Raw genomic sequence first — 13,372 nt, forward strand, 5'->3', positions numbered from 1 at the left:
CATTTTCCAACTAAAATAGGTTTTTTACTTTAGCTCTAACTGGTCTCTGTCTATCTTTCTCCAACACGCCCTCCTATCAGCAGATCCCATAACAGGTACTGCTACATCTTTTGTTTCTTCCCTCCTATTCTCAAACCCTTGAATTAACTCAGGTTTTTAACAGTTTTTAAGTTATATTTTTGTATCTAGCACACCACAAATAGTGAATTAATAGGTTGACAAAACAGCACTGTCATGGCAGTAACTATACCTTTTGCCAGCTGTGAGATTTTTATTATCTCTACCTCATTGAATACCTTTAACTCTTCGATTTCATCATTTTGGCTGATTTATTTCAGCAGACACATTTTTTTGATGGGACCTCTGTTAAAGCAAAAACATCAATGCTGAAACTTCTCTCAAATAAAAAGTCCCGATGATCCTTTGAAATAAAGGAAATAAAGGCACAGCATGTTCTTGCATTGTGATATGTGTAAGAATTGTTTAGGTTTATGAGAAAGGTTTATGAGAAAAACCGTCTCACTGAATTTGTCACCACAGTAAACATGCGCTGAGTTACTTTATTGTCTAAATCTCTAGTTATAAGTGTAATATACTACCAGGTGATGTTCATTTAGTTTAAATGTAAATTAGGGTTAATTTTAGGGAAGAAAAGCCAATAATATAGGGTACTCTTTGAGGCGAGGCTACCTTGTAACAAGTCACTACGACATGGACTGTTTCTGCCAACACTATCACACTGCAGTTTAAAACTGTAACAAAACAATCAATTCATTTGAGTTGTTGGATGCATTTCTGCATTTATTTCATTCAAATGGACAGCAAACGTTGGCTGTGCAAGGTAGAAGAGGACTGTACAGGACACAAACAAGGGACTACCATTCAAGAGACCTGAGTTCATCTTAAAGTACTTTGACAGTATATTTTGAAAAAAGTTTTTTTTAAGTGGGGTTGCGTGAAGCTTTCCGAGAAGACAGTGTCTTGCTTGCTTTAGGCAGTGGTCAGAGTGATCTCAGTTTGAAGAATCAGCGAGGAATACTGAGCTAAGAGCTACCTGACCACTGTCTACTGCAGGTACTTACTTCTCATCAGCACATCACAGAGAAACAAAAAGGTGTCGATCTGCTCCAATAAAATGATTTTCATTGTGTGTCTATTCAACAGTTTACCGCTCTCTTTCTATCACAATTTCATATTAATTTGAAACCTTACAAAACAAAAGGAGGGATGATCAAATTAGGCAAACTGGGAAAGATAACATTCTAAAAAAGGAAGGATAACATTCTTTTGTCAGGAAGCCCCCTCCTCCCTTTTCCTCTTTAACAGGTCTTTGTTGCCTGTTAAAGGAAACACTTGAGTTTAATATGCGCTCTGATATGGAAACAGTCATATCAGTCCTATATGAGGGAGTAGCAAATGTCCTGTTGGGTTATTTCTGAGATGTACAATACCTTCTGCCACCTGTGGAGGCTGGTTTGAAGGACACCACATGGCGTGTATTTCAGAAATGAAAAAATGACATGGGCCCGGGCCCCAAAAAGCTAAATGAAATAAAGAGACTGTAATTTAGACTGCCTGCATGCAGGAGCAGCTCCCACATAAATAATTCTGTACTGTGGTTGTGCTGCCAGGCTTTGAAAGTGGCACTTGATTAGGTTATCACTGTTACTTGTAAGCTATTTGATGTTGATGTTGCAGCAGATAAACACTTTTTGTCATGTGGTCATGAAAAGACATCCACAGTATTAAGATGCAAAGAGCCCCCTAATATAGACTACTCCTTTATACTAAGAAATCCACAGCCTGACAAGTCTGCCATGCACTGTGGTTACCAAGTATTATTGGAAAATTTCTGTCAATCGACAAAAAGCAAACTTCAAACTACCATGAAATTAGTCATATATTATGTCGTCTTACTCAAGCATTAAAAAATGTATCATATAGAATAAAACTGCAGTCGTCACAAATCACCTCTTGAATGGCTCCTCTCTTTTTATTCCCGCATCAACAGAGGCTCCCCCTGTGAACCCACCTGAAGACAGAGTTGCTGTAAGTTGCCTCTTAATGTTTTCCCGCAGATCTGTTTCTCTGCTTGGAGAAACTATGTTCACTGCTAGTCCTTGGTTTTCTTTGAGAGTGTTGTACTGCCTGTCTAAAAACACGGGAACCATATCTTGTCTTAGCGTTAGATGTAACTTTCTGAATTCAGCTCACTGAGGTTAGAGCAATTCTTAAGAAAAACTAAATTTTTTCAGCAATGTCAGCACATCATTGTTGTAAATTGTGTTTCATGTCTTTACTCGCCTCTCCAGTTGATTCGTAATTCTGCTTTGTCATTGTACAGGTGTACGTGGTGGTGGGCATTGCTGCTGTAGCCTTCACTGGCTTCCTTCTAATGCTGGTTATTCTCAAGTTTGGTGGAAATTCCAAGTTTGGCATCAAAGGTAAGAATACTTTTATCCCAGAGCAGACCAGCACTTTGTGAAATAATGAACAGTTCAGGATAAATGGGCATAATGGTGGCAGTTGCTGGGTCTGGGTGTCTAGATCAAGCATGGTTGGATTCATTGATACATAGAAAATACAATCTAAAGACTTGCTCCAAAACATGAGATCAGAAACAAACTGAAATTTGATATCACTTCAAAACTGATGTTTAAAGCTGGAACTTATTTACGAAATTCACATAAGTTGTCCAAATTTTCTGATGCTGTTAAACTAACCATTTGATATCTTATCAGGGTGCCGCTGTGATCCATGATTACATATTTAGGAGCTAAAGTTTGATGGTCTGAAACTCGGTTTACCTCACATCACTGGGGATATATCACATATTTCTTGCTGTGGTTACCCCACCTTGAGAGGCACCAATCTGGGCCTAAATTCTATGTTCAAGATGTGATATCCACAAATAGAAAAACACAAATTAATAGAATATTTGACTGTCATGATCTCATTTTATACAAAAAACGTATCCATGAATCCCTCCTGTTAGGGTGGAAGCTGCTAACTGATAGCGTTTCATACTTGTGAATAACACGCATGTAGACTAAGCTAAACTCATGAAGTCTTTGTCATGTTGATACAAACCTGCTGTGGTAGCCATTGTTGAAGCACACACACACACACACACACACATACATACACATACAGACATCCACCATTATTTTTTTCCAAATGTATCTTCAGAACAAAAAGTGACTTCTTCAATGGCTACAAGTGAGACTAATCTATTTCCTTTTTGTCATACTGACTTACGAGAACAGATTTGTCTCGGATACTTGGCTGATGTTTTCTGACTCTTTGTGCACTAACAAAAACATCTCAACATAGTCCATGATAGACATTTAACAATATTTAGATATTCTCTTCAAATATGTATCTGCACATTCAGTTTGCAGGTACAAGTAGGAACCATAAGCAGACAGATGTTCATTTTTGGCTCATTTCTTGTGGTATATGAAGTAATTCACGTTGAGTACATTTCACTGTGAAACTCCTACAATTCATAAACTCACCATAGAGACTGTTTTCAACAAGCAACCTGGGAGTTTAATGTCCCAAGGGAGTCACCTTGTGTGGTTTAAAGATACAGTTGTGTTGCAGTACAGTTGTCTATTTTGGCACCAGTCGATCTGCTAACATTTGATGCAGTGGAGGTCTGCATTTGACTTTTAAATCAGCAAACCTAAAGGTAAATGCAAATGTCAAGAGAAACTCAATAAATGTGTGGCCAAGTTTGTGCATTTTCCCGTTGTAGTCAAATATTTTGGCCTCCAGTGAAGAGGGATGGTAGACAGATGGAGTATATATATTGTGTGTGTGTGTGTATTTATTGTGTGGTGTCTTCTTTCTCCTGGAGACATAGGTGAGGTTGCTCTGAAGGAAATGATCTCTGTAATGTCTCTTTGCATCATTTATAAATATATAAGTGTGTGTGTGTCTTCTTTTGAGTCTAAGTATTCGAGTCTAAGTATTTTTACATGTGCATGCTCTTCCACTCGTGTAGGATGTTAGGTCACATTACAGTTTTTCCTCCCTTCTGAATGCTCCCCTCGAGTCTTCATCCTCCTCTATTTGCACTTTCCACCTTCGTCTCTTGACGAAGAGACTGTTCGCATCCTCCACATACAGTACATCCAGATGCATATGTCCTGCTGCATGTTGACATTGGGGTGACTGTGTTGAGGAGGTAACTGAAGGATTGTAGTGTCAGCATGAGTATTACATGGCCTTCGACAGCTGTGAGTGTTCCACAGCAGCAGTTGTGCCCACAAAACTGCTGTTTGTTGAAAATTTCTGCTGTTTGCCCACCAGACCAATGATCAAAGTTCTTCCAAACAACAGAAATAAAAACCACAGATGGCAGAACACCACCAGCGCTAATCTAAAGCAAACAGCACTTTGTCATGGCAGCATAGTTTTCTAAATCATAAGCATGTCCTCTCATATACACACACACTCCCACAGGAACACAGTCAGTGCTGACGATGATGGTGAACTTGTGATTAGAAGGTGTGAAGAGAGCACATCAGGCCCTGTGCCTTTTTGAACAGGTGTGCAGTGAAAAAGCACAACCCGCCTCACTGACCCTGCTTGGATTGCTGACTGACTCTATTTGATACTCGAATAAAAATCTATAGCTGGTTTACATTATTTATACTGATTCCAACTTTTGGCCCAGGTCTCCCAACAGAGCCTGCTTGCTGCCTCTTTCCTAACAAGGGATGATTTTATAGTACATACTGTTGTTGCGTGTGTCCTTTATTTGAAAAGTAGGAGCAGGAAAGCAAAGTTGTATTTAAGTTTAACAATGAAGATAGTAACAGTGCTGAGAGGATGGCTGTTGGCTTAAATTAACTGAAATACTGGGCTGTACTCCCATTTAGTCTTTGCCCCAGATATATTAAAAAAAAATTTTACCTCTTCAGTCCAGCTTAACCGGCTGTTGTACATCACACATCACATCACAGTGAATATCTGATCACATGTTAATAAATCCAGAAGAGTGAGAGTAACGCTGTGAGTTTATTTTGAAGTCAGCGAGGTCAGTGAAAGTCCACACCAAACTCTGAGTTCGGTGCATTATTTTGGTCTCATCCAAGTCTACAGATGCAAACTGCTGTGAACTAAGCTGATTTGTTGCCAGATTTAGGTACTTTTCAGAACCCGTCAGAAACTTTTTCTTCAAAAGAACAACTATCAACAGATCTAGTGATTTTTAGGACAAACTTTAGCTGCTCCATTGAGAAGAGAGTCCTAGTACTGCTCTGTGAGGACAGGATATAGTTGCTGTGTGTAAGCCATTGGGTCAAGTGAGTGAGCTGTAGCAGACAGACCCGCTTGCACTCATGCTGCAGATGAGCCGAATAAATGAAGCAGCAGCTGCTGCATGACAGCTGACAAATGTCTATAACTTAGAGAAGATGTTGGAGGTATTGTGTCATTTCTAACATTCTCTGTGATCACTCACAGTAAATGTAACTGAAATAATCAGAAAGACATATTCTTAAACTTAAAGGGATGTTTGTCAGACGATGCTGTGCTTGTAAAATCAAGAGCTTTTATTTTTGCACATCACAATCTAATTACTGAAACATTAAATAGTGAGGAAACTATTCATCAAACCAAGACCTCATTGGCTCAGCATTGCTGGTTTGATTTGTTGCCAAACAGAAGCTCTGCTGTTATTTCTTCTTCTTTTGACTATACAGATTCGACACAACACTAGTTCAATTAATCTTTTTTTAGTTTCCAAAGACAATTGCTCTTAATTCTCCAGACCCCTTGATATGAGTACATTTTGGTTCTAAAGCAGCAAAGAGGTGGTGCTGGTCTGCAGCCAATTCGAAGCTGACAGTTTTTATTTTTTTATTTTTACAGCTGTGTAACATAAAGAACTGGTTCTTGATTGTTCCAATGTGGAAATTCTCATACAAATGGACTGTATGCTAATGTGCCTCCACGTTGGCTCCCTGTTGGTTAAATTCCCATAATCTTCTCATCGTAGGCGGAGAGCTTCACGAACGGACACCAATCGGCTATAATTGTTTCTGGGTAAATGCAGTGCTGTCAGGCACAAAGTAAAGCCAGTAGTTTAAAGATAATAGGATCATTCTTGTATCTGGATGTAAGATTGAGACACTGGACATGTCTCAATCATGTCTTTTCTCTTACCCTTTTAGTTTTTGTGATACTTTTCAGTATCGTTTAAGGTCCAGCCTGCTTCCAAATAGGACTAACCTTACCTGATCAATACAAGAGATGCCCAAGAGAGAGTGCAAATCAGGTTTGGTGTGACTAATTATGTGGTCTGCCACGTCATCAGAGTCTGGGCCCAGAATACAATACTAATGTCTGCATTTCCTGTTGCAAAATTTGAGTTCTTTGTTTTAAAATATTTCCAAAAAATGATTTTTTTTTTGTAGGCTTTTGGCGTAAGTTGTTAATAAAAAATGATGCTCTTTTATAGAGTCTGTATGAAATCAGGATCCATTTTAGACATTTAAGACAACACGATTGCATGTGCATAATCACAGTCTGAGAAGACAGACACACACATGATGATGCAACAATCAAAGCCAAAAGATTTAGACCCTCGGAGACCGAGGAAAAAAATTGCAGCAGGAGCGCCACTTGGAAATCACAGCTTTCATAGAATTACACATAACAACCCATCCAAACCACAGCCAGACTTCTAAAACCAGACTTATGGTTCACAAAATGGAAAGACTGCTCCTCTTTTCATATCTCTAATCACTTGTAGAAAGAAAAGTGTCAACAGTAATTCTAATCTTGATGCAGCAACAACACAAAAATGCATTGAAAGTGATTGAAAGTGAAGTGAGATTGAACTTAGAAGAAAGATGAGAAACTTGGAAAAAGAAGATGCCACAGTGAGCATTGAAATATCACAAGAGAATTTGGCAAGTTTTTCTTTTTTTGAACTCCCCCTACTGTGAAAAACAAAACTCCATCTAAACCCTGCACACATGCAGCAAAACACATTTATTTGGTATCATGCATTAGAGGCTGACAAAAGACACCCGCAGAAGCCACCAAAGTGTCAAGAGACAAGGTGGGTAATGTTAAAACATAAAAATTCATTCTTGAGAAGACCAACAACCATGTTAGTGAAGACAGGATGAACATGCTGCTGTTCTGATGTTGTGTATTTCTCATTAGTCGTGATGCAGAGTGTTTAAACATGTTTCATTAGTTTTTTTATAGGAATCAACCAAAGCTTCAGTTCGCTCTGATTCACAGCCCACACAGAGCAGAAGGAGAAATGATCCTGATTGTATTCTTTTCATGAATTTAAATCTGCATGTCGGCAACTTCATCGACAGAGCCAAGCAAATCAAATGTGACAGAACAAGAGAGCTAATCAGTTGTTACTTACCAATAGCCACAATGAAGCTAACTCTGCATCTGCTTCTCCTCCTGTCTTTTTCAAGAGAGATAAAGTGTCCGTTGCTTTGCTCACACACTTAATCTCTTCTTCTTCCCTTCCTCCCATAGTGTTGTATTGAGTCTCATTGCCGCGTCTCATTGCCACTTTTTAATGACAACAGGGTATTTTTCATTCTTTTTAATTTTTTTTACATAATGCATTATGACAAAAGTGTGTCGTTATCTAGTTGCTGGTGCTTTAAGTGGTACCACAAAGCCAAAATGGCATTGTGTAGTGTGGTATGAAGTGCGATATCTCAGCCCCCAGGTTCTCGTGGTTAGGTAGAAACCTGCGAATGTGCATTACAAAGGCTGGTGAACTTCAAAATCAGTCAGAGCCACATAGTTTTAAAGCTCACTAACTTATCTAGTATTGCGTTAAAGCTAAAATTAAACCAGGTAAAGGGGGGAAAAGAAAGGAATAAGAAACCAGAGAAAAAGAAAGAGATGAAAGGAAAAAGTCCTCTCCTGTCCACTTATCAATGATTCATCATTAGTGATTCATCAGGTTTCAGTTTTCTCCTTGTTTGGTGGACTTGTACGCCTCCATCTTTCTCTCTGTCTCCCTCACATGCACACATAGCTCCTCGCTGTTAATCGATCGAAATGACACCCTCAAGGTCAGCTGAGCTTCATCTTGGGCCATGGGCATAACAGAGCATGCTCATATCCACCACTACCACCTCCTCTTCCACTTCTTCTTTCACTTCCTGCTGAAAAGCAGCTTTTGCCTCGAGCTCTTGAGACTGTCGACGAGCTCTGCTCACCCAAAAACAAAACCTGTGCAAAGGAAGAGAACAACCAAAATAAGAGAGCCAAAAAGAGAGGATTATCAACCCACAGTGCTTTGAAAGTATTGACCACTGTGTGTCAGTTTCAATATGGTATCAAAATTTGGAATCAAAAGCCTACTCAAATTTTATTTTTGTATGTCTTGATCAAATATTTCCTGTTATAGAAATATTTTATTCAAGTTCATGTATAACTACTGCTGCAAGTTTTACTCACTTCTTTGAATAAGTGACCTCAGCTGAAGGACTGCCTTGAAACTGATTATTGTAATGCTGCACAATTTCATCAACAAATATTATGCATCTGACGAGCAAAAGACGCAAAAGAAATAGTGAAAACAAAAAGCCTTTAGACTGACTAAAAGAAACAACAGTTTATTATGTTGTTTACATGAAAAAATAGCACACTTTGAGTAGTTCTTCATAGAAGATCTGCATATGAATTGGTTGATAACAAGGATGCAAACATTAAAAATGAGCTTCACTGTATTTATTTCAATCAAGATGTTAGAACTCATAATCTTCAATGATAACACAAAATAAAGACACCTATGATTACATTTTCACGGGGGAAGTTTTAATTGTACCTACTATATCCATAAATACAACAACTGCCTATTTTTATTTGTCTTTACTTTGTTGAGTCTGAACTGACGACTGATTGAATAACTCGTCATACAAGTCGATTATTTTCTCAGACTGTTAAAAAAAACATTGCCGTAATGGTAGTTACAGTTTTTTTCGTGTGCTAATATTCACTGAAGTTATAAATACAATTTTTTATACAGACTGAGCCTCTTCTGTTGTGCCTGACACACACATTGACCTCAGTCCCATGTGACCCCAGTATTGAGCGTTAATGGATGGGAAGGAAGGCCCCAGATTTGCAGCTGTTTATTGTTTCATTATGTTTCTCTGGTCAAGTTTTTAAAGAACAGTTGGATTGTTTTCAGATTTTAATGTCTTTAGCTGGAGGAAGAGAAATTTCATGCCTTTGGCAAATCCTTAGGGCAGTGATTGTTTGAAGTGCTTTGCATTTTTCTGAAGTGAAATGTTGCCTGAAGTCTTTGCACTTGCCTGACTTCTGCTTCTCTTTATTTTTTTCTCCTGCTGCTCTTTACGAATAAAGTACAATGTGCTCCTGGAGACACCTACTCTAGCAGAAATTACCACAAAGAAAGGTTTGAGTACTTTGGCATGTGTTTATACCTACGTTTCTGTGTAAGGACAGATCTGGTGAAGACGATAGTGCCTTGGTTGTGCTGGTTGCAGTTACAGAACTCTACAAGTGTGCAGCTGAGATTAAGGTTAGGGCCAAGTTCAAAGATGGGTGTGGGCCTCATGGGCCAAAACATATAAGGAAGGAGTAAGGAAATAACTGTGTAACACAAAATGATAATCTTGGAAAGGTGTTATTCATTATTGTTCATACTGCCTTACATCTGATTTGACCAGGCAGAAATCACTTTGCCGAAACATTTTAGTTCAGGCTGTGAAATGGAGAGAGAGAAGAAAGAAATAAACATCCAATTTCGGCATAAATGGGTTGGCTGAATAAACTGATTACAGGAAAGTATTACAACTGATAATGTAATTATCATGTAAACCACTTCCCATGATTTCATATTAAGGATGTGAAAGCATCCATGTGTGAAATCATACGGAAAGAACAATCAGAAGCCTTTAAGGTCCGTTTTCGAAAGGGGGAGTGCTGTTGGTCGATAGACAAAGAACTTGAAGATAATCACTATGAGCTGATGTCTTTCTTCCCATTTCTGTTAGGGAGTCCTTTGTGCAGCCGTACATCATTTCCTGTCTTGTGTTTGTCAGTCTGACCTTTGCTAACAGTCAGAACAGTGAGAAATGAGATGGCTCAAACTGGGAATGCAGAGTGGGAATGTGACATTAGTATACATACAATTAGAGCATGGCACAGATAAAATTATTAGAGAGCAGCTGAATCTTTTCCATTTTGAAAAAAAAGGGGGATGGGGTTAAATTCGATTACACGCCACTTCAAAAAGAGAGCACTTTGAAATCTTCAGTGTGAGCTCATTTTAAATTGTATGAAACATAAATGGACTTTAAAAGACCCTACAAGGAAACCAGGGGGTCATGAAGCTTACAGAGCTCATATTTATCTACTGTGCATATTTAAAACATTAAAGGCACTAAATTCTGGGGCATTAGGTTTCCTGGCGGCAGCTGTAGTTTATTATTGCAAACAATGTTTCCTTTAATGTTATTTCCAGAAAGCTGTTTGCCATGAAAGGTAGATCAAACTAGAAAGAATAGACACAGTTCTGCGATCACTACATGAGGATTACCCTAATTTGGGTCAAAATGAAGAGATATTAGTGCAGTGTGTCCTGATATTTTCTTGGCTAGACAACAAATGTAATTGGTGCCACAAAGAGATCCCCTGAACCAGCAAGAAAATGTTTTTTGTCTGTGAGTAAAGAAAACAATTGAGAAGTAAAATTCTTGTAATTTGGTTTTCTCCAAACCACAGAAACATTCTGACAAAGTCCAGTGGTTTTACCATAGAAAGCTTCCTGTATAACAAAAGATTGAAAGAGCTTTTGTCTACAGCATGTACAAAGCTGTCATTCTTTCCCTGCTGCTTAATTACTCACAAGCCCTTCTGCTATACTTTTCGTTTTGTATCACTCTTTCAAACATAAAAAGGAGCGCTGGCAGAAAACCATACTCCCAATTAATCATTATATGCAATTTGACTTGTAGTGGAGTCCCACTGTATGTTAAGGCACATGATTCATATTGATCAGGGGTAAGGTAGAATGTTAAGCAACTTATAGTTAGCTGATCCTTAACGTGTTAGTTTGTTAATCAAAAATAGGCCTCATTTCTTGTCTATATGTCTGGACTGAAGTCAGAAGTTGAGTCAAGATTCCTTCCACTTGAAAAAATGATAATTCACATGTTCATGTCACCTAAAACATATGAGCTTAACTATTCTATCCTGAATATGTAAGTTTCAGATTCAAATACAATTTCATAATGTGAAATATCTATGTTGAAATGCTTTCTTGGCTTCAAAATTGTTGCTGATGTCTGACGTGTAACAAGCCAACATTTCTATTATGTGAAAAAACTGATATCAGACAACTATAACATGACAAAAAAAAGTTTATTATAATGTAGAAGTGGGTGGAAGATGGAGAAAGACTTTTTCTTTCTAACTTTGTTGTCAGTCAAGATTGCTTATGGTCCGGCATTACATAAAAAATACACGATTAGGGTTAGATACTATTAAGTGCATGTTTAAAGTTTGGCATCATGTTGCACGACTGCTTCTCTATACAAAACAACAGGTAAAGGAAACAGAATCACCTCACCATTTCTCCACCTTTATTATTACATTATCACATCTTCGTATTACACCAAGCTGTCACATTTCTCCTCTTAAGGACAGATATGTCTGTGAACTTCCCAACGATTAAGTTCAGTGTCATCAATGCTTCTATGCTTAAACAATCAGTATAGAAGGGACCTGTCACTACAGAGAGAAATCCTTTGCATTTTTTAATATAAAGTTTTGAAAGCAAATCAATTAAAGCAGTTCTGGCAGTCACTTTCAGTTGAAAGCTAACAATTTAAAGTTGGTAACTACACATATCATTCACCTTCTGGTGCCAGAGTTTGAAGAATGAGAGTATTTTACTGTGAATTTGGGTCTGAAACATGTACAACTCGGCCTTGAGAAGGCTTCTACAATCATATTGTAGAAAACGAGGCTTTTACAACCTTTAAAAAAAACTGAAAGTGTTTACAACAACTATATTGGGCATTTCAAAATTAGGAAAATTCAACCTTGGAACAATGATCCTCAATATTTTCTGTGTTAATTATTGATAAGCAAGAATCTTTGTAAGTGAACCCACAGTGATCAAGAATACTATGATTGATAATCTGCAATGCAATGACAGTGGGTGATTAAACAGGTAGAATTTGTTATCAGATTATGAGGTTATTGTAAGTATCCAGGTTTATACAATAAATCCCACAACTAGGAGGATATGGCATGGAGCAAGATTATCCTCAATAGAGATCTTTCTTAGTATCTGTTAGCTTAGCTCCCCTGTTACAATTCCTCCTTGATTCTCCAAACTGGGAATGCTGTGACTGCTATCTAGTGCAGGTAAGACATTAAGCACGTTTACATGACATTAGAAAGAAAGAAATCATTGGATTTTTGACAAAAACTGGACTTTTAGAATATGTGTAAACGTGTTAGTACATCTAAAGCTTGTCTAACACAAACAGACAATTTAGTTGGCAGTCGAATCACTCTGCGTGTAAAAGCTCTACTAGACTCAAATAAGACTAAGTGCTCTATACAAGCTGAAAAATCTTTTTGTAAAAATTGGAAAAAGTATGCGCCTGTCAATACAGCCAAAGTCCCACTACATCTGCCCTCATTCACATGTTTTCTTTTCATTATATAAGACAGCTAAGCAAGTCACAAACTGTGACTGAAAGTAAGCCCATTGAGAATATGTGTCAACTAACTGTTGTTTAAATCATTTCCAGACTGTTGCTCTGCTCTAATAAAATCTGTAAATAAAAGCTGATAAAAATCACCATTCGTGTGACCTAAAAACAACATCTGTGCATACTTAACATGTATGATGATCTGCCAAAGAGAAGCAGCAGAATGCCTTGAAGGTTTTCTGAAACAGTTCTCAGTGTTGCAGTGGCAGATATGAATTTGTCAATAACTCTCTTCTGCTCCCGTCGATGTACTCTTGGACAAGGAAGGTGGTCCAGTTAAATGGCCCAGTTGAGCTGTAACCGAAGCTTGACTCAGCTCTCCATGTAATTGTGCTGAGTGACTCCTCTGGGGTACTTTACACAAACCTATTTAAAAAAAAAAAAAAAAAACAGAAATATCCCCTGAAGCCTTTAAAAGGTTAATTTCACTGATAATTTCACTGAAATCAAAGTCAAGTTTTCTCTTAACATCATGGGATTTGAGTCAACATACTTGAAACTAAGCCTTGAGAGGTTACACCTCTAGGATTTGCTCACATTTACTGTGTAAACATGTACAACATGTCAGTGTGATATTTTTACTCAGAAATTGAGTTGCCTTTCAAGGCCGCTCT

The 13,372-nt window shown here is 37.9% G+C and overlaps 1 protein-coding gene across 1 annotated transcript in view; it reads left to right on the top strand.

Annotated features, from left to right (window-relative positions):
- Window positions 1-13,372, top strand: part of ntrk2a (neurotrophic tyrosine kinase, receptor, type 2a) — an 83,340-nt gene that overhangs the window by 15,913 nt on the left and 54,055 nt on the right. The window contains exons 12-14 of the mRNA XM_072386860.1: window positions 20-95; window positions 2,012-2,049; window positions 2,345-2,444. Coding sequence (XP_072242961.1) covers window positions 20-95; window positions 2,012-2,049; window positions 2,345-2,444 — 214 coding nt within the window. The remainder of the gene's footprint in view (window positions 1-19; window positions 96-2,011; window positions 2,050-2,344; window positions 2,445-13,372) is intronic.

Source organism: Leuresthes tenuis, unplaced genomic scaffold, assembly GCF_036924035.1.
Source record: "Leuresthes tenuis unplaced genomic scaffold, fLeuTen1.0.hap1 SCAF_6, whole genome shotgun sequence".
Lineage (NCBI taxonomy): Eukaryota > Metazoa > Chordata > Actinopteri > Atheriniformes > Atherinopsidae > Leuresthes > Leuresthes tenuis.